The sequence below is a fragment of the Triturus cristatus genome, chromosome 4_1 (assembly GCF_964204655.1).
Source record: "Triturus cristatus chromosome 4_1, aTriCri1.1, whole genome shotgun sequence".
NCBI lineage: Eukaryota > Metazoa > Chordata > Amphibia > Caudata > Salamandridae > Triturus > Triturus cristatus.
Genome location: NC_140585.1, coordinates 630,250,985 through 630,273,197, shown reverse-complemented (window position 1 = coordinate 630,273,197; position 22,213 = coordinate 630,250,985). Strand labels below are relative to the sequence as shown.

At 45.1% G+C, this 22,213-nt stretch overlaps 1 protein-coding gene across 3 annotated transcripts in view; it reads left to right on the top strand.

The window, feature by feature from the left end:
* The window catches only part of NAV3 (neuron navigator 3), a 1,112,283-nt gene that overhangs the window by 1,057,256 nt on the left and 32,814 nt on the right, over nucleotides 1–22,213 (top strand). For all 3 annotated transcript variants that reach the window (XM_085653004.1, XM_085653005.1, XM_085653006.1), the window contains one exon: nucleotides 6,777–6,895. In XM_085653004.1, the coding sequence (XP_085509130.1) occupies nucleotides 6,777–6,895 (119 nt within the window). The remainder of the gene's footprint in view (nucleotides 1–6,776; nucleotides 6,896–22,213) is intronic.

Below are 22,213 nucleotides of genomic sequence, written 5' to 3'. Positions count from 1 at the left end.
TTCTCCATCTGATTCTTCACAGGCCCATGAGTGTTCTCAGGGGAGGTCTTTGGGGTCCACATGTTATGCCCAGTGCCAGTCTGTGGGTGGGAAGCAAGCCTTTGTCCACCCCTAAACTATTTCTTATCAGTTCCTCTCCTTCCAGTAGGTTTAGAGACAACCTAACTAGAGAGACAGAATGGGGCAAGCCTAGATGTGAGCTTTAGCTGCCAGTAGGCATCTTGTGAAGCTCAGGAAGGAGCTAGACATGCCCCATACCATTCTGTCATGGAAGAAGACCCTCTCCTCAGACCCAGAGCCTTTTATCCACTGTCTAGGGCCAATAAATATCTTGCCTCAAGGAAGCTATAAGGGATCAGGTGACAGACAGCTGGACACTGCCAGGAAAGTCTTTTGGTTTAGACAGGAAAACAACAACTTTCTAAAAGTGTGATTTCCAAAATAGTAATGTAAAATCTGACTTGACCATTATGCTGGATTTTAAATTGCTGTTAAGTGAGTCCTTGAAATATTTTTCTAGCTATTCAACAAATGAATCTAGAATGTATTAAATCTAGTAGTGTAAACCAGTGTTAACCTAGCCAGACTTGCCACAGTGAAAATGACTTTGTACTTCTTTCACTGCCAGGACATGTAAACCATTAAATATACATGTCCTACATTTAAATAATATGCACCCTGACCGATGGGTGTATATAGCCCACCTTAGGAGTGCCTTATAAGTATTTAAAAAAAGGTTTAGGCCTGGCAAAATATTTTTTTTTTATTTTGCAAGGTCGAAATGGGCAGTTTAAAGCTGCACCCCCATCCTGCAATGGCCAGCTTGGAGACATGTTTTACAGGGCTACTTGAGTGGGTGGCACAATAGGTCTTGTAATCTACTAGTAGCATTTAATTTGGTGGCGGTGAATACAACTGATACCATATACTAGACACTAACAAGCATAATAATGTGCCAATTCGGTATATGAAACTTTTACAATGTTTTAATGGGAGAACACACGCATTTTCAAACTGGGTAGCAGAGGTAAAGTATGCATAGTCCTATGGCCAAAAAGCATAGGTTCAGCAAAAGAAGGAAATATTCTTGGGGGGATATCACTCAAAAAGGGTCATTTTCAACCAACGTTTTCCAATGAGAGGCTGTGCAGTAACACTCTGCTAGGGTGATGAGCTTCCCCCTCTGCATCTCATGTAAGATCTGCAGATGCGAATTCTCATGTAGAATTTAATCATATTGACACCCCAAGTCTCAAATCAAGCCTGAATATTGGTCCCTCATCAGCGTCCTCAATGTTAGACATACTTTGATTAATGCAGTGCACTTTACAGAGGAAAGTAAAGCTCTGGTAGTTGTAAGCAGAAACAGCAATTGTGGATGTGCAAGCTGAAAGAGCTCACCTCTGAATAATGTCTGGTCAACATCTGCCTAAGCCCAGCCCCCACTTACCTGTGACTGGTCCTCTGACCAGTCAAGGCCCTTTCGGATCAAAGGGGGGGGGGGGGGGAGGGGCAGAAGCGAGGCCCCCACCCTCCTCCTTGTACTCTCTTCTTCTGTCCACTGTAATCTTTCAATTGTTCAACCCAAGATATATCACCTCCTGCTGCTGCCGCACCACATACCACTGTAGGAGCCTTCACCTCCACTCACTGCCAGTTCATCTGCAGCAACTTACCCATACACTTCACTGAAGCACCAGCAACACCTCCACCTTACACCAAATGTTAAAGCAAACCCACACCCCAACACTCACGCACTAGCTTGTTTGTCAACACACAATCTCTCAGCAAACACGTGACAGGAATATGGGACCTGCTGAGCAGTGAAGCACCAGACTTCCTCTTTGTGACGGAAACCTAACTTAACGCCACATTGGCACCCGTCATCGCCATGGTAATCCCAGCGGGCTACAAAACTGCATAACATGACCACCTTCACGAGCCAGGAGTAGGCACCAAGAAAAGAGCGCTAGTTGAACACATCTAAGGGAGCTCCAACCGCTACAAGTAAATCTTCTTGATTGTCAAGAACTTCACCACACCATCATTCTCTGTCAACAGCATCACCTCATTTTAAAAACTTTGTGATGACCTATCCAACTTCTTCTACAGCAAAATCGCAAACGTCTACACCAGCTTTGTGCACCAACCAGACCTCAGCGATCTCAAAGTAAACCTGCCCAGCACCAACGAAGATAGCCTCCTGACTGAATAGAAACTGTCACCAGAGAAGATACAGCGACGATTATGCCATCACCATGCTGCATGCCACATACCCTCACCAATGTTTCTACCTTGGCGCATCACCCATCGTCACTGCCCTCACCCACATCATCATCACACCTGCCTCATTCCCTGAAGACTGAGAGCATGCAGCGGTCAACAGTGTCCTCAGGAAGTCTTCAGCCGACCCAAACCAACTGAGGAACTTCTGTCCTATCTCCCTTATCCACTACCCAGCCAAAATCACATGGAAGGCCATCAACAAGCAACTCTCAATTCACCTCAAACAGCACCATCTCCTGGGCAACACTCAATCAGGATTCAGAAAGAAACAAAGCACCAAAGCAGCACTCATCACAGCCACTCCTGAACCGAGGAGAAGCAGGGACCTTTAGCCTGCTCAACCTCTCCACGGCATTCAGCACGGTCTCCCACAATGCACTAATCGGAAAACTATTCTAGCTTGGCTCTGAAGGATCTGCCCTCAACTGGAACTGTTCCTTCTTCACAGAAAGAATCCAAAAACTCAGCCTGCCACCCCTCACATTGGAGACCAAGAGCCTGAGTTCCCCAGGGATCATCTCTCAGCCATACCCTGTTCAATGTCTAGATGACTTCATTCACCAATATCATCCAATCCCAAGGCCTCACTCTCATCTCCTAAGCTGATGACACCCAGCTCACCCTCTTCCTGACGGACAAGACATCTACCTCTAGAGCCAGCTTCACCAATTGCATGACAATGGTAGCAGAATGGATGAGAACCAACAGTTGAAACTCAACTATGACAAGATGGAAGTACTGGTCTTCAGAAACAGGACCTCCCCGTGGGATGCCACCTGGTGCTAGGGCCAACACCCACTGACCAAAGCAGAAATCTCGGGATCATCCTGGACGACAAGATCAAGATGACGGCACAAGTCAGCTCAGTGAGCGCTGCCGACTTCCTCATCCTCTGCACTCTAAGAAAGATCTTCAAATAGCTGCCACTAAACAGAAGCACCATCATGCAAGCACTCATCACAAGTAGACTCAACTACGGCAACACATTCTATGCTGGAATCTCCAAGCAGCTCCTACACAGATTTCAGACAATCCAGAACGCCACCACAAGAGAGAGACACTCAACCACCCATGCTGCACCCGTATCACACCGCTCCTCAGAGAACTCCACTGGCTCCCCGGTTCACAAACGCAGGCAATTACAAATCGTCACACACACACACAACCTGCACAACACTGGGCCAACATGCCTGAACAGCAGCATACACTTTCACCAGCCTACCAGAATCTTATGCTCAGCCTCTTTCTCACTCACACTCCCCCCCACATTCACAAAAGTAGGAGGTTACTGGCTCACCTACATCAGAAGCAAAACATGTAATGACCTCCCACAATACATAAGAGCTTTCTCCTCATTTCTGTAGTTCTGCAAGAAGCAAGAAGACCTGGCTTTTCAAACAACTGCAGAGACCACACACCTACACACCTGCTCAAGTGCCTGGATACCCTCATGGGTGATTAGTGCACTATGCAATCAATCAATAAATCAATCAGTAGTCTTGTAAAGCGCAACTACTTACCCGTGAGAGACTCAAGGCGCTAAGGGGGGGTGTCTCTGATTCAGTTGAAGAGCCAGGTCTTGAGGTCCTTCCTGAAATGCAGCAGTTATGGTGATTGCCTGAGGTGCAGTGACAGGGAGTTCCAGGTCTTCAAAGTAGTAGGTGAAAGATCTTCCTCCAGCCGTGGTCTTGGGGATCCATGGGATGGTGGCCAGGGCCATTTGGGCGGAGCAGAGATATCTGGTAGGAGTGTAGATTGAGAGGCAGTGATTGAGGTATGCTGGTCTGGCATTGTGAAGGGCTTTGTAGGCATGCATGAGGAGCTAAAAGGTGATTGTTTTTTGACAGGTAGCCAGTGTAGGTCTCTCAGGTTGCTGGTGATGGTGTTGTGTCATGGGATGTTCAGGATGAGTCTGGCTGAGGTGTTCTGGACATTATGCAGTTTCTTTTGGAGTGGTGCTGGCATAGAGTGCATTGCCGTAGTCGAGTCTGCTGCTGACGAGCGGACGGCTGACCATTTTCCAGCATTCGGTGGTAATCCACTTGAAGATCTTACGAAGCAGGCAAATCGACATAATGGCTGTCTACCATCTCTGTTAAGATCAGTCATTGAGACGACCAATGACCTGACAGCACCACCAGCAGCAGAAAGGAACAGTAACTGTCTAGCCCTGCCTCTGTTGCTAATCCCTGTGCACCATCAGTATACATCTCATGACAGTCAATGATAATCAAAAAGAGAGGCCAGTTCTACAAGCCTATATTCCCAACTGTAAGCTAAGTAAAATGGTGAACCAGTCAAAAATAATTTTAAAACATTACCCCAGTTATACAAACGTTTCTCATAAATGCTGCTTCTTCCTCCATATCTGTGCCTTTTCCAGCTAAAGTAGTTACAGTTAAAAGCAAGACTAAACAAGTGGAATAAGCAAGTAATCACCCACTGAAAATCGATGTCCAAACCTGTTTAATGAATTTCACCACCAGTCCCAGGAAAAGTAAACATAACATACAAATCTTAACATACAGACCTAAGTAGAAAAAAAGGAGGGAAATTTCATGGTCCAAATTATTCCTGTGCGAAACTGATAGTTATTCCCCACTTTTCAGCAAAGTTCTATCCAAACACCAATACTGCATGTGATTTCCACATAAAGTAGCTATTCAGTGCATATAATCTGGCGCACATAAAAGTCCATAAATCCTGATGAAAGCCCAGGACCTCATGCAGGCCAGTGACAGGGCTGAAACATGTTGACCAAATCAGCGAGTGTCATAGGCTCATAATACCTAGATATCCCTCCTTTTGCTATTTTTAACGATTCTACTGAGGGTCACTAATAAAAATATATATTTGACCCTTGACGGGAATTTTTATCTTTTTCTTCAGACTCACTGGTAGGTTCTCATAAGTGCGCAGTAGAATATGGTTGAGCCCACCTCAGCTTTAGGGGCTGAGGTGGACCCGATGATGGAGCATGTCACTATTAGGGTAAGTGAGAGTCATACAAAAATGATTTTTTCCAAACGTGCTAATCAAAAGAAAACCTGAAGAGGTAGAGTTCCTCTTCGTTTGCAGGCTAGAGATACTTATGTTGTGTTGACAGTATATGTTGGAGAGTGTATTCTCTAGACCTCCCAGTATTGGGAATTTTTCTTCTGTGTCCCCCCAGCGATGGGACCTTGCGGTACCCTGTGGCATTCTTTGTCATTATTCAATATTTTTCAGCCTATAAGATTACCTAATCCTTATGAACTATACAGCCACCATCTACAATGGACGTTGGAGTTTCTTCACAAATAATGCCAATTTGGTAGTAGCTGTGGAGAAAAATGATGATTTTTATGGAAAATAAATTTCAACTTTCACGGTATCTAGGGTGAGACAAAGTCATATAGATATTTGGGCTGATCTTTTGACATAATCTAGGTTGGTCAATCAACTTCGATGGCTTTAAAATTTGATTAATGAATCTGTGTGGCTCAGTAGTTAAAATTAACTTTACCGATGTAGGATATTTTATGACCCCACTACTAGCAGCATATAAAGGAAAAATATGACCACTAGCACTGTATGGGGCCGAAGTTGTAAACCGCGACCCAAGAACTTCTTGGTCCAAAGCTAAAAGTCAAATGTTAAAGTGTCTGTTAGAGTTCTCACATATTGCAGTAGTCCAAGCCATTCAGCATGAATTTAAATTGACTTCTTGCACTGAGTTAGTGGGGGCTCACTCACTAAGATGCTTTCCTATCTAGTAATAACCCTGCAAAATTCTCCCAATTATTCTGGAAAGTGACTCAACGACGAGAGCTGTAGTGGGCCTGACTATTGGGGAAAACTGTAAATCAAATTAGAGATGCACTATAAATGGAGCAAAGTAACATAATGAGATGGCCCTCCCTTAAAACAAGTGTAAAGGGAAACTTGCACTGCAACTTTCAATTACTAAAGAATACATCCTCAATTACACTAAGTCTTCCAGCTTTAGAGAATGACAATTCAGTCGTGTGTATGTATTGTGTGCTTGATTACTTTTAGAGATCAGAATTAAAATTCTGTGTATGATGTATTCCACTGTTCTCGTCATTATCTCTAGCGAACAGGATAATAAAGTGATGGAAATCGCATTTGTTCTATACATTGTAATTGTGTAATGCACTTTGTGGATTGTTTATTATTTTTTCAGATAACTGCATGGGATTTTAAAACTGTTGTTTAAAAAAAATGATACAATGTCTCATCCATCTGCTATAAATGTTTGGGTAAATATGATGTGGTGGTCAGAATATGGCCTTAATTTAATAAATGTAAATATCAACTATCAGTCTTTTAAATAGGCCAGCTTTATAGGTTTGCATAAGCTAAATGTATTCATTTTGTTCCACAGGTTTAGCTGACTAATTTGTCTAAATAAACTACATTTACATTTGCAGTAGAGGTGTCAAGAAACCATAATTATACTAAGGATGCTATCATGTTTTTATTTTAAGGACCAAGACTCTTTCTTTCCTGTCCAATGGATGTGGATGGCTCAAGAATATGGTTTACAGACCTCTGGAACTACTCTGTGGTTCCTTATCTTTTGGAAGCTGTAAGGGAAGGGCTTCAGGTATGATAAATAAAATGCAGTGTTGTGAAGGTTTGTGTCCTAGAAATAGTTGTCAAATACATTCACTGGTGATATCTGTTAATCTACTGTTGTCAATGTCAGCCAACAACTGGATTTGCTGCTATACACAGGTATGGTAAACTGTATTGCCATTGGCTCCAGAGTTTGGGCAAAGGTGAGTTTATTTCATCTGTAAGGTTAGGATATTTTGCCTAAGAGAAGGCAGGTGAGGGAGTTGAACAGGAATATGGCTGGAGAGTCTGTTGACTACGTAAGCATGGGTAAAGGGGCCCTATCAGATGGATGTCAAGTGTATTGTCTATGAAGAGAATAGTCTGGCAAGTTCCTTTAAGGTATTTTGGACAGGAGAAAAGGGTTTCCACCTGACACCAGATTGTGCTGAAGCTGCTCTTTTAAGCATTATAATATATAGTTTGCAAAAGTTTAAGAAGCATATTTAAAGGACTAAATTACCATAATTTGCGATACACACACTACTATGATAGCACTGCAGATAACTCAGTTTTGGTTTTCTTAATGTCTCATAAGCATATACACAGATAAAAACCACATATCAGCTACATATAACTTTATTTTTATAATTTTCTTCACAACACAAATAGTCTGATATGAAGGGATATGCCACATTTCAGAAAAGTTACAACTCAAAAAATAGCTGCCTTGATCCTTGACATCAAATGTGCACTGGGGCAACCCTGTATTCCTCAGAATTTGGGCATCATATAAAGTGTAAACAAGAATGATTCTGTTTGATTCACTTGGAAAGCAAATGTTCTGCCCAATGACCAGAGTTCATATAGGTACCCTCCCAATTCAATTGAATGAAAGATTACAACCTTGCCGATTCAGAAGTTTTCTTATGATGAAATATATATTAAAATTTCACATGGTACAATACATTTTTATAGGTGCTCAAATTTACTTATTAACTGATACCGCATAGTGCTTAGGTGCAATGTGATGTATTGTTACAAAACACAGAAAAAATAGAAACGATGACAATCAATCAATCATTCTTGGTGGAACTAATATACATTCAAATCCAAAGCTAAAGTCTTAGAGTTTTTGATCATTTCCTCGAACATTATCTAACACATCTAAGCACATTAAATTAACAAACATTTTGACGTTTCAAACTGCCAAGCAAGCATTATTCAAGAAAACCGGAACTTCATCGGGACAAAAATCACAGATGAAACCTTTACAGTGAAAACCACAAAATCTATTATGAGTCGATTACATAGGTTTGAGTAGACCAAATATGAATCTAAGTATTTTATACCCAAATCTCACCTAACTCGGGTTTTACAACATATCATCACAAATGATATGATGGCTGATCCAAAAAAATCAAAGGACCCAAGCATCACCATAATCAGTCTCAAACCCTTCTGCTAAAAACTAGTGGGAGAGAAAATGTGTACTCATCACTACCAGATATATGTATTTATTATGAATTGCAAGTGTACATCACAAAGGTACCCTGAAAATAGACGGTGCAAAAAATATTGAAGCTAATTGAATATGCATAGAATTCAATAGTCAGTTGGTTAATAAACTCACCATTACATGGCTAGTAGTATTGGAGCTTTTAATCTCCCAATGTACCCTGTGGAATGAAAAATAACTAGTCAAGAAATGAACAATTTGTTTAAAGGAACCATCAGAGATTGTAAATACATTTTTGTGAAGGAACCACCAGAGATGGAAAAACAATGCTTACCATTCTCAAAGTCATTCAAAATGAAATGGAGCTACTGTGCAGGCGAGTTACTTGAACACCGGCAGAAGCCTCATGTCAGCATGCACACCATGATACAAAGTATCATCACTGGCCTCATTGCTTTCAAACACTTGGGTGAGTAAAGTCAAGGAAGACAAGGACAGGCTGGTACAGTGAACCAATAACTCTTTAAAACGAGCAGTCTGCATAAAATAAAAAATAATTGGATTTGTGTCATTTGAAATGGGTGTAATTTAAGTCTGTAAAAAAAAAGTAAGAGTGAAGACGACAGTGTTTCCTCTAATGAGCATGAATGAAATAATATAGGACTTCAGCTCTATGTGCATATCCAAAAAAAGATAATTTAAAAAGGGTTTCACAAAACATATCCTCCTAATGAGATAACCATGAATGTGTAATTGTACACATGTACATATAGACAAAGATATTTGTCAGCCATTTCTGAAAGACCCACTTTTGTACCTATCTCCTCATGTTCCTTCAGTCCATTGTTTACTGAGTTAAATCGGTGCATCCACTTATATTCCAACACATCCAGGATCATGCCAATGTCCTCGCCACATGGATTATGATGTACCTGTTCCGGAACAGCCACTGTAGTTCTTCTGGTTTATGCTTTTTCTTTGTGAAATGTTCCACTATTGAGGATTGAGGAGTCATACGCCTGATGCAGCTGGAGTGTTGTAGAATCCTTTGTTTTACTCTCTGCTTTGTCTGGCCAACATACGGCAGGATACAGGAACAAAAGTATGACATTAATTGCATTGGTACTGTTACAATTAGAGTGATGTGAGAAATCAAATGTTTTACCCACATATTCAAACTTCTTGGTAACGGTGGGCATCATGCAAGACTTGCAAGAGCCATATTGTTTCTTGGTGCAAGCCTAAAGCGGTTTCTGAATGTGTCTTAGTGTTTTATTTGGTTCTGAGCATTCTTTGCCCTAATCTATTTACCCATTCCTATCTTACGTTGCTATTTATGGCTGTTTATTTCACTTAAAAATTTGATCTTAGTCAATGAAGTTTTCTCCAGTTTGTTGGTAGGCAAATGCACATTAGCCTCCAGAAGCTTCAGGCAGGGGAAGAGTAATTTTCTAAAAGTTACTTTTCCTAATTATCTGTTAAAAATCTAGCTTCACCAATATGAACAATAGACTTTGAATTAATATTTTAGCTGTTTCTTGTCAAAAGTTAGACCAAAGATTATAATTTGTACCTTGATCATTTCTAGGCTTCAGCTACACTCTTGCCAGTTATAATAGCTTTCATGCCAATTAGAATTTCGCATTTGTTCCAATTTTAAATCTCAGTAAGACAACTTGTGGGCAACAAGCTGTATTTAGGAGTAACATATTAATGTTAAAACACAGGGTTTCATGCCTGTGAGAAAGGGCTATTTTGACAGGTTTGACAGCCGGGTTTTAGGCTGCGGCTATCGGACTTTACATGGTAGGCTTTAAGCCATGTTTTACAGGCACACTCTGTTGGTGACACAACAGGTGGTGCAGTCCAGAGGTGAGTAAACTAATTTCTCTCCTCTCTGCTAATCCTTCCTCAGTTCTCATCTAGCTCTTGCAGTTTTTTTTACTGTGATGGTACAGTTTATTCTTCAAAGCCATAGGTGCATTTTGTAAACTGTATACTAGGGACGTTTAGGCAAGTTGAATGTGTCAATCAGGGATAAGCACTGTCAATTTATTCCTGTTTAAAATGGGTAAAATGCACAGAGCACCAATACCAGCAATACAGATAGAGCAAACATTGAGGGTAAATCAAAACAAAGATGTTTTTTCCACACTGTTAAATTCAAACATTTTTCTTTTTTCTAGATTTGTAAGTTAGTATTTATATTTGGTATTAGGTCAGTATGTTCACAGGTTACTTCAAACATATTGCCCGTAAGGCTTATCTTTCTGCTCAGGCAAATGTGAGCCAACAAGGTGAAGAGTTCCATTTGTTCATAGTGTTTCACCTGATTTGTTTCATTTTGGAACTCTATACATGTTTTCTATCTTATGGGAAATGAGACCTGTGGACCAGGTCTCAAAAACAAGCATGTCATGCTGTTTAAAAATGCATTGCTTAAGCTTTTAGAACAGCCTGTATTAATGTAAATTAGCCTGATTTTATGTCATGCCCCCTGGCTTAGCACCAAGTGGTTTCAGATATTATCTGGCACAAAATAAGTGAACTATAGCAAGTTTGGATGAAACTACACATCTCTCTATTAGTAAGTTATGGACTGTAGTTACTGCACAGACAATTGTCTCGCTGGATGTGGATGGATGCCGGGGTTCATTAAAAGCAGATACTATATATTTCAAAAATTCTAATTTGTCTTTAGTTCCAGAGTTGCCTCAGTCGCAAATATTCATAACATATCAGGATTACATGTTGTTCCCTGGAAAATATCAAATCTAGAATTAAGCTAATTTAGGAAGCAAAGTTGCCATGGTAGGGGGGATGAGAGGTCACTATTTTGATGTGAGCTGTTACCAATCTCTCACAAATACTACACACTCTGGCAACTATTAAGAAAAATACATCCTAATATCTGGGTCAAACTGCAAAGCTTTCTTGGGAGAAATGTGTGTGGTACAGATGACTGACAAACTGCCAAAGTAGTTGGGGAAATAAAAACCCTAAAATACCTTGGTAGTAGAAATTCAGTTTTCCTAATGGAGGAAAACATTGCTAAATTTGTTTCAAAATCAGCCGCAAACGGTTTGGCACCGAAAAAAACCAATGGCCCAAAGAAACTTTGAGTAATAAGTGTTTTTAATAAAAGGAACATTGACAAATATATCAATATAATAAGCACAGATTTCTTACACACCTGCCCACAGTTTCTTGTTGCAGCAACATTCCCCACCGTTCTAGCTCCAGTCAATCCAATCTGAAAGAAACACGTTAGTTAGATTCCTTACCTTAGAATATCCCCAGGCGTCAGGCTGGATCCGGAAAGATTTTTCGTCAGCAGTACCCCTGCGAGTCAGTAGGTGTCGTCTGCGGCTCCGCGTCTGTCGTCGTGATCGCCGGGATGACGTCGTCGGAGTACTTGGACGCCGCCCTCGCGCGCTGACGTCAGTTCTTTTTTCCGCGCCAGTAAGCGCAGATCCGGGAAGAGCGTACCCTTAGTCATTTTTTGACTAACTTTTTGGACATTTTGTCTATCTTTTTCAAGCCGACTTCGACTCCTGGTGCCGGTAGGGTTGCCCGGGTTCAAGCTGTGTGATGTCTGTCACCGACTGATGTCGGTTACCGACCCCCACCGTCAGTGTCTCTACTGTCTTGGGGCCTACCACGATGACAAGTCGTGCCCCGACTGCCGGGCCTTGACGTCGGATGCTAGGCGGAAGCGCTCCCGTAAGCTCCTCGAGATCTGGCAGTCAGCTCCGCGCCGCTTGAGGTCCCGGTCGAGTAAGAAGTCGAGGGACTGGTCGCGGAGCCGCTGTCATCAATGCTCGTCGGGATCCAAATCCTCGCACTCAGGTAAGTCATGGCAAAAAGAAGTCCAAGAAGTCCAAGAAGTGACATCGCTCTTCTGACTCCCCTCACCGGTCGCGCGACTCGGCCGAGGGTTCGGGTTGCCGCAGGAGTTGCATCCAGCCCCACACCCTCCGGTCCCTGGGCTTCATGCGACTCCAGGCGAGATTCAAGACTTCCTCATTGCCATGAGGACTCTCTTCCCGCCATCGAGGCATGCCGGCACGCCTCCAGGCCCCTCAGGTCCGACTGGGGGTCCTAGCGAGCCAACGGCTTCGGCCCCAGCGCCGTAGTCGACTTCAGTCCCAACGCCGCAGGCCCCCGTGGGATCCAGTCCTGGATCCCGGTCGACACCAGTTGACCTCACGACTCCTCCGCTGGCGCTGACACCCCATGGTGTCGCTCACGGCACCGTCCTCGGATGACGCCGTCCCTGGTTTTAGCCCCGGTCCGGGTCTGGCGTCGGAGCGGCGCCGTCTCCGGCGTCGATCGGTGAGTCTTTCGCCTATGACCCGGCTCCGTCATTTCTGCCTGTTTATCAGGACATGGATGAAGGGGAGGACTGGGAGGGGTCTGAGGACCCTCTGGCACAGCAGTGCCAGTTAAGTCAGGACTAGGCAGATGAGCTGGGGGACGCCAGTGGTCTCGACACTTCGCCTGACACTGGTTTCATCTCTCCTTCTGTGGCTGTGGAGGAGGGTGCTTCTTATGCTGTGGTGCTGCACAGGGCGGCCCAGGCCTTGCGCCTGGAGCTCCCTGCAGCAGCCATGAGGACTAACCTCCTCACTGAGGTGCTTCAACTGCCAGTAAGCTCTTCGGAGCCTCTGCTGCAGTTTAATGAAGCCCTCACGACGTTCTGATGGGCACTTGGTCCAAGCCCTCCACAGTCTCTCCTGTGGATCGGAACGTGGCCCGGTGCCACCGCCCAGCTCCGGGCGACCCCAGATTTCTGTCTGTACACCCCACCCCTGAGAGTCTGGTTATCTAGGCCTCCACGTCCTAAACCGCCCTCCCGTCCGCTCCTCCGGACCGGGAATCCAAAAGGATGGAACAGTTTGGCAAGAAACATTTTTCCTCCCTCAGTCGTGGGTTACCTTTTGGACCGTTACACCCACTCTCTGTGGGATACGGTGGTGGACGTGCTGCCCCAGTGTCCAGAGCAGGCCAGGACAGGGCTCGCCCAGGCTCTTGCTGAGGGGCATGATGCAGCACGGTACTCCATTGGACTTGACACCACGGACTCGCTAGGTAGAGCGATTGCAACAACGGTGGCGATTCGCCGTCACGCCTGGCTGAGGTCCACAAACTTTTCAGGGGATGTTCAGTGCACTCTCATGGACATGCCCTTTGATGGCTGTCGCCTTTTTGGCGACAAAGCAGATAGCGTGGTGGAGCGCCAAGTCCTTGGGTCTGTCGGCCCAGCGCCAGCAAACTTCTGCTTTTTGCCCCTTTCCTGGCCAAGGAAGGGGCGCTCCCACACGTTCGTCCAGCCACAGGCCGCAGAACCACCTCAACGCGGTCGCGGGCGTGGAGTCCGCCGTGGCGGAGCAGGCGGACAGAGAGCTGGTCAGTCCACATCCGCTCCCGCAGCATCTGCCTCAAAGCCTTTCTAGTCCGAGCTTTCAGGCCCATTCCACGCCAGTGGGAGGCAGAGTTCGCCATCACCTCCTCCACTGGCATACCATCACTTCGGACAGGTGGGTGCTGCAAATTGTCCAAAAGGGCTACTCCCTCCCCTTCGAGGCGACCCCTCCAGCCATGCCACTGCATTACCACCACATGTCGGGGGATCACTTGCAACTTCTGCTGGAGGAAGTTACGGCCCTCTTGGCCAAGGGGCCATCGAGCACGTTCCTGGCCCAGAAGTAGGCCGGGGTTGTTACTCCCACTACTTTCTGCTTCCCAAGAAGGGCAAAGGGGGCCTATGCCCTATCTTGGACCTCAGGAGCGTCAACGCCTTCCTCTGGAAGGAGATGTTCAAGATGCTGACTTTAGCTCAGTTTCTAGCTGCCCTAGACCCTGGAGACTGGATGGTAGCGTTGGACTTGCAGGACGCTTATTTCCACATCCCCGTCCTGCCGGCCCACCGGCATTACCTGCGGTTCACGGTAGGCTACGAGTTTACCGTGCTGCCCTTTGGCCTCACCAGTGCCCCTCAGGTGTTCACAAAAGTGATGGCGGTGGTCGCAGCTCATCTGCACAGATTAGGGGTTCCAGTTTTCCCCTATCTCGACGACTGGTTGTTGAAGGCGGGCTCGCCCCGAACAGTCTCCTCCCACCTGCAGACCACGGCCGACCTCCTGCATTCGCTGGGGTTCTCCATCAACGTGCCGAAGTCACATCTGAGTCCCTCCCAGAAGCTCCTCTTCATCGGAGCAGTTCTGGACTCGGCGCAGTTTCGGGTCTATTCTCCCGAACAGCGGGTTTGGGATATTCAGGCTCTGATTCCGATCTTTCAGCCTTTATCCCGAGATTTGGTCAGGATGACCCTACGGCTGCTGGGTCTGATGGCCTCCTGCATCCTACTGGTACATCACACCAGGTGGCGGATGCGGGCTCTGCAGTGGGACCTGAAGTTCCAGTGGGCTCAACATCAGGGCAACCTGTCCGACCACGTCCTGATCTCGGAGGGCACTGCAAGATAGTTGCAGTGGTGGCTTATGAACCGCGATTGGGACTGTGGCAGAACCCTCTCCCTACACCAACCGGAGCACGTAGTGGTGACGGATGCATCCCTCCTGGGATGGGGGGGCCACATGGGAGAGGTGGAGATCAGAGGCCTCTGGTCTCCGGCAGAGTCCCGGCTCCATATCAACCTATTGGAGCTGCGGGCAATCCGGCTTGCACTGAAGGCATTCCCTCTGTCCGGGGAAGTGTAGTGCAGGTGTTCACGGACAACACCACTGCCATGTGGTATTGCAACAAACAGGGCGGGGTGGGGTCATGGACCCTTTGTCAGGAGGCTCTGCGCCTCTGGACATGGCTGGAACATCAGGGCATCACCCTGGTGGTTCAACACCTGGCGGGCTCTCTGAAATGCCAGGGCGGACGAACTCAGCCGCCGGTGCATGATGGATCACGAGTGGCGTCTGAACTCGGACGTGGCGCAAGGTCTCTTTCGGCAGTGGGGAGAGCCTTGTTTAGATATATTCGCCACTGAAGAGAACGCGCAATGTCATCAGTTCTGCGCGTTGGAATTTCCAAGGCGGCACTCGCTCGGAGACGCTTTTCGTCGCGAGTGGAGTTGCGGTCTGTTATACGCCTTTCCGCCTATACCACTTCTGCCCAGAGTGCTGAAAAAGATCAGGCGTGACCGGGCCCGAGTCATCCTTGTGGCTCCGGATTGGGCAGGAAGATACTGGTATCCCGAGCTACTCAGTCTGTCCATCAATCCCCTGATTCGACTGCCTCTTCAGGAGGACCTTCTGTCGCAGCAGCAGGGGACAGTCCTCCACCCGAACCTGTCCAGCCTCCACCTCCATGCGTGGGGATTTAGCGGCGGCAGTTGATGCCATTTGACTTGCCTCCTGAAGACTGTGATGTCATTCTGGCAGCCAGGCGTCCCTCCACTAAAACGGTATACGCCTGCAGGTGGAACAAATTTGTGGCATGGTGCAAAGCAAAGGCTGTGGATCCCCTTTCCGCCCCTCTTTCTGAGGTTCTCCTCTTTCTTCTTTCCCTGGCCCAGCAGGGCTTTGCTCTGGGCACCATCAAGGGATATCTTTCAGCAGGTTTCAGCCTTCTTGAGGCTTCCTGATCAGCCTTCTCTTTTCAAGTCCCCTGTTGTCTATAGATTCTTGAAAGGCATTACTCACATGTTTCTTCCTGTTCCCTTTGTAATGCCTCAGTGGGACTTGAACCTGGTGTTAATTTATCTGATGTGCGCTCCCTTTGAGCCACTTCATAACTGTCCTCTTCGTCTTCTGACTCTCAAGACTGCTTTCCTGGTTGCCATCACCTCTGCCAGAAGAGTGAGTGAGCTCCAGGCTCTTTCTTCTAAACCTCCTTTCCTCTCTGTCCATCTGGACAAGGTTGTTCTGAGGACTCGCCCTTCTTTTCTTCCTAAGGTGGTTACTGCCTTCACATCGGGCAGTCCATTACCTTACCCACCTTCATTCTGCCTCCGCATCCCTCGAAAGAGGAAGAGAGGCTCCACCATCTGGACCCAAAACGTGCGCGCTCCTTCTATCTAGATCGCACAAAACAGTTCCAGGTGGACGGCCAACTCTTCATTGGCTATGTGGGCGCTAAGAAGGGACGGGCAGTGCACAAGAGAACCATCTCTCAGTGGGTCGTTTTGTGCATTAAGGTCTGTTTTTCCTTGGCTAAGAAGGATCCTCCTGTGGGACTGAGGGCCCATTCCACTCGGGCCACAGCAGCTACTACTGCCTTGGGACGGGGAGTCCCTCTGCAGGACATTTGTCAGGCAGCAACGTGGGCCTCGCTGCACACGTTTGCCAAGCATTACTGCCTGGACAGCCATGTCCGGAGAGACGGCTTCTTTGGCCGTTCCGTTCTCCAGGACTTCCTGGTGTGATCTTGGTTCGCAGACCCATCACCGGGGTTGGTATTGCTGGGGTATCTATTCTAAGGTAAGGAATCTAACGAACGTGTTTCTTTCAGATGCACAAGTTACTTACCTTCGGTAATGATATATCTGTAAGAAACATTAGTTAGTTAGATTCCTTACCGCCCCACCCATCCTCCCCATTCTGCGAACCGATATCTAGGGTAAGGTCATCCCTTTCAGGGACCTAGTTTCATGGCACCAGTGTCGGTTTCTTGCATGACTCTGTGTTCCTGGCGCGGAAAGCTATGTACAGAACTGACGTCAGTGAGCGAGGACGGCGTCTAAGTACTCTGACGACGTCATCCCGGCGATCACGACGCTGACGCCGGACGCGAAGCCGCAGACGACGCCTACCGACGCGCAGGGGTACTGCTGACGAAAAATCTTTCCCGATCCAGCCTGACGCCTGGACAGCCAAGTCCGGAGAGACGGCTTCTTTGGGCGTTCCGTTCTCCAGGACTTCCTGGTGTGATCTTGGTTCGCAGACCCATCACCGGGGTTGGTATTGCTGGGGTATCTATTCTAAGGTAAGGAATCTAACTGACTAAAGTTTCTTACAGATATATCGTTACCGAAGCTAAGTAACTTGTGCATAAGGCTCTATTACCATAGGAACTTGTTATTCTTCATCTACATCAACTCAGTTTGTCTAAAAGTCATTTTTACCTATCCAAATATAAGGAGAAGTCTTACAAGAGTAGGATGAAAAAGTTCCAATTACAGCTTGCCTTCTAACGAGTCAGGCACAGTTTACTGTGTCTCTCTGACCTTCTGTGCCCACTGGTTACAAAATTTCTACAGTGCAAGCAGACTGAAGGGACAGAGAATGAACCATGAAAGTCCACATGATTAGCCTCATAGGCCTTGAAGAAACATTCCAGCCCCAGACAGTCAGAGTAGAATACACAATATTTTCTCTGTATTTTCTCAAGCTGACAGGAATTTTTCTAGCAGCAAATAAGCAAGTCTTTTCTTGTTAGGATCCAGTCAGCTCTCTGCTGAGAGTGAGTCAGGCAAGGCCATTGAAGGGGCAAAACAAATCTGTTATTGGCAAAGACCCTAAATAAATCAAACTAAACGGTGTTTTTTCTCCATCTGATATTTTCAGCAAAGCAGCTCAGTTCCTCTGGAAGAGATATGCTTTATGGCAAAAGCTGCCAGTAAATAGGTTTGCTACAAAAATGCAGTATGGAAGATGCTTGGTTCCCTTTTCCAATATGTCTCCTTTTCCCTAAATAACTACCTAGGTGGACACAGCTCATCCCACTAAGTATCAAAATAATTCTTAATATGCATATGCCTATAAATACAGCACATCTTGAGGTGTATAGCTTTTTTTTAAACCATGTTGCACTTTCAAAATTAAAATTTTGCAGTTTGCCAGAGAACATTGCTTTTAAGCAAACATAATATTTTTTGTCAGAATTGTTGCAAATATTCCATTCTCTTCTTCATACCATGACAAAACCTTGGAGAAATGTGTTTTATTTTTAGGGCAGAGGACATGTAGTTGGTGCCACATCTGAAAGCTGGGCATCCTTCAAAAGTCATATACCAGATTGTCAAAGTGAAATATATTTTTTAAAACATTTGAAGTGGGACCTAACAAAATGATGGATTTCCACACAGCTGTATTATCATTTTCAAGTTGAGAGAATATGACTTGTGAGCTTTTTCATCCAGCTGCTGCCTACATACTTTAATTTACAAATTTACAGTATGTGAGGATTACCTAATAAAATTAATAACATCTCTGAAAATGCACTCTTATAGAAGCATGGAAAGAACACATGTTATAATTGGAAATACTGTATATGTCCCACCGAAATCCTAGACACTGAGAAGCACCAAACTCCGCTACCAGTGTGAAGGAAAAAGGTATTTGGGTTAAAAACGCTTGTGGTCACATTTATTGCCTTAGGCTTATACACTGAGCTGACATTAGACTGCATTATAGGCTGTCATCACAACATCACATATTATTGATCTTCTCAGGTAAGTTCCTGAAATGGCAAGTGCTGACCTCTAATTGTACTGACCATCACTGTACTTACATGCATGGCTTGCCTGTTGAAATATGTGATTGGTCCTGAGGAAGAACAGATGCAGACTTTATTTTATTTTTATTATAAAGTATACTGCAGTGATAGATGCATACATTCCAGATGTGGTGACACTATTTGTGCATTGAGTTTCGTTAAACATCAGTCATGTACTATAAGCAAGTACCTTAGGTTCTCTGCTAAGCACTATTTAGAACATGAATCCACAGCACAATAGCATGATTACTTACTGCTGTACAGGTGGACACCACATGAAGTTTCCCTTGGTTAGGTTGAACCTTTTTCATTTAAAAAGAGAAGAAAAAGAAAAGGCGCCCCGGAAGAGAAGAAACGATAAACTTATATAACTTAAAAGTTGGGTTAATATTGACAGACCATTTTAATGAATGCATAGGTATTTTTAGGCAAGCAAGAGATGCTGAGGTGTTAGTTATAGTTATATGGGTAAAAATCTTTAAAGACAGATACTGAAAGTTAAATAAAAAATGTAAAAGACAGGAAAAAAGGTTAGGAAAACTGTGAAGGACGAGGAGGTTAAGAGATCAGTTTTATGAGGATAGCCATATGAATAAATATTTTTATGCAAGATATTGTCATATTTTTCTTAACGGCCCTATCTAGAAAAGTTTCAACAGCCTTCTGTGCTTTTAATTGCTTCTACATATATATCTGGCACCAGTTCAGTTCCAAAGGCAGCTAGCAAATAATTGTTTTGTTCTAACTAAGAAATGTATGGTTACTGCTTTATTTTTAGAGATGTCTATTATATTTGTATTTTTAGACTTTTATATTCTCTAATGTTAGTTGCATTTGTAAAGTGTACTATCACCCAGGAATGTAGCCTGGCTAATTGCTGGTAAGTGGGTCTATTGAAAGAGCCAGGTCTTCAGCTTTTTGCTGAACTCAAGTTTGGAAGAGGTGACGGTGATGTTTAGCAGCAAGTCATTCCAGGCTTTTGGAGCAATGTAGGAGAGAACTAGACCGCTGGCTATGTATATGCATGGCCGAGTGAAGGTGTTGGATTTGTTTGTGGAAACAGATTTGGTTGTTAAGGTAGGCTGAGCTCATGGTGTGTAGGGCTTTGACAGTGTGTGTGGGGAGTTTGAATGGGGCACTTTTGTGTATTGGGAGGTAGTGGGGCTCTCTTAGCTGCATTGCAGTATGATGTGTGTGCTGCATGATAGGTTGAGTGTGACTCAGGGTGCAGAGTTCTTAATAGTTTGAGGTTATCTAGTGAGTTCTTTGCTGATTCTGGCATAAAGGATGCCCTTGTAGTTCAGCTTGTGATGAGATAGTAGATGCTGCTTTTGTGCATGCTGATTGAGAGCCATTTGAAGATTTGCATCTTCAGGGTATGGAAGCAGTGATGGTGTTGACTTGGGCTGTCATGTTGAGTTGATGGTCAATAACGATCCCAAGGTTAATAGTGTGGTTGGTGGGTGTGATAGTAGGATCAAGTTTGGCTGGCCACCAGGAGGAATGCCACGGCGTAGGGTTTTTCCAAAAAATCATGACTTCCGTTTTGTCAGTGTTTAGATTGTGACAGTTGGTCTTCATTCAGTTGAATACCTTGGTCATGCAGGCAGTGAACTGGGTCTGGCTATTGTGAGTCTTGACCAAAAGGGAGAGTATAAGTTGAGTGTTGTCAGAGTAGGAGTGGGCATTAAAGTCATGGGACCAGATGATGTTAGAAAGCTAGATCATGTATTCATTGAAGAGGGTTGGGCTGAAGTGATTGTGGTATTCCATGAATGAAGTTGCGGGTAACTAAGCGGTATGGGTCAGACTGACGGACCATGTTCTTCCTTCCAGGAAAGACCGTATTCAGCAGAGAGACCATGTCCTTTTATTAAAATCTCATTCAAATGTTGGATGAAGATGGGGTGGGACATTGAATGGACTGCCGTTGAGACGTCCAGGAGGATGAGAGCTTCTATGTCTCCTCTTTCCAGGATCATACGGATTTCATCAGTGGCAGCAATGAGGGCTGTTATCCTGCTTTGGTAGGGTCTGAAGCAGGAATGGGTGATTTCAATGAAATGGTGTCTATTGAAATAATTGGATTGGCATTTGTTGGTTATTGTCTCCTTGACTTTAGTCTGATGATAATGTAAGGAGATGGGTGTGTAGTTAGTGAGTATCGTCGGGTCTGCAGAAGGCTTCTTGAGCAGGAGTAGTTTAATGGCATGTTTCCATGCATCAGAGAAGGTGGCTGTAGAGATGAAGGTGTTCAGGATTGAAGTGAGCTCTGAGCTGATGGGTACAAGTCCTTTAGCAAATCTGTGGTGAGGTAGAGGATCCAATGGATCCCTGGAGTGGATGGAGTGCATGGTGGAGGTAGTTTTGACAGTGGAGATTTAGGGGCATATGGTTATAGGGAGTCATGAAGCGATGTCTGAAGGGTTTTGTTCGGGATCAAAGTTGTCAGGTATTCTGGTTATCTTGCTGCAGACTAACTGGGAGAGCTTGGTGCAGAGGTACTGTGAAGGTGTGGTGTTAGTGGAGCAGGCTGCTGAAGGGGTGAAATATTTCATGAAGGTGAAAATCTCTATACTGCTGTTGGTGCTGGCTTTGATGCAGCTGATGAGCGTGGAATGTTTGTTGGCACACATTTGCTTGTGGTAGTGTCTGAGGGCAGCTTTGTCCTGGCACCTTCTACATTTGTGCTCCAGTTGTCCAGTTGTTTGCATTGGCAGTTTGTCATACTGAGTTGCTCAGTGTACCAGCTAGATTGCTGTCTGGATCTTATGACTTTGTTGGGTTTGAGAGGAGCGATGGTGACAGCGCAGGTGGTGATCCAATTGTTGAAGTATGTGACTGTGTTGGGTATGCTGCTGTTGTGGTAAGGCCAGCATTCCTTGAATGCAGTCATCTAGCCTTCCTCTGGGATGATGTTTCTGTCTTGGCGGACTAGCTTGGCAATGGTTGTTCTGTGTTGAAGTGGAACGGGGAAAGTTCATTTACTGAGAGCATGGTCAGTCCAGGTGATTGGCCCAGGATTGTTGACTGAGATGATATTGAAGGTGGTGGCTTTCAGGTCCCGGAGGTGTCCATTGAAGTGTGTGGGTCTTTTCACTAGTTGGGAGAGGCCGAGGTTTTCTAGGAGTTTGAGTAGTACTGTCATGGTCAGGTCGGTGCATTCTTCCAGGTGGAACATCCGGTCTCTAAGGAGGGTTGAGCCATTAGAGTTGAGTGAAGATGAAGGGTGCAACAAAGTCTGCAATGGTGTCAGCGAATTTGTGCGAGGTCTCAGTGGTCTGTAGATAAGGGTGCCACTCAGGGTGTAGTTGGCTGCGATGTCGAGCTTGAACATCATGTGTTCCATTTTGCTAGGTTTTTGTCTGAGGAGATGGAGGAGTTGATGAAGATCCCTGCGATTCCACTGCTTTGCTTGTGTATTCTGTCCTGCTGCAATTATTTCATTTCTGAGCT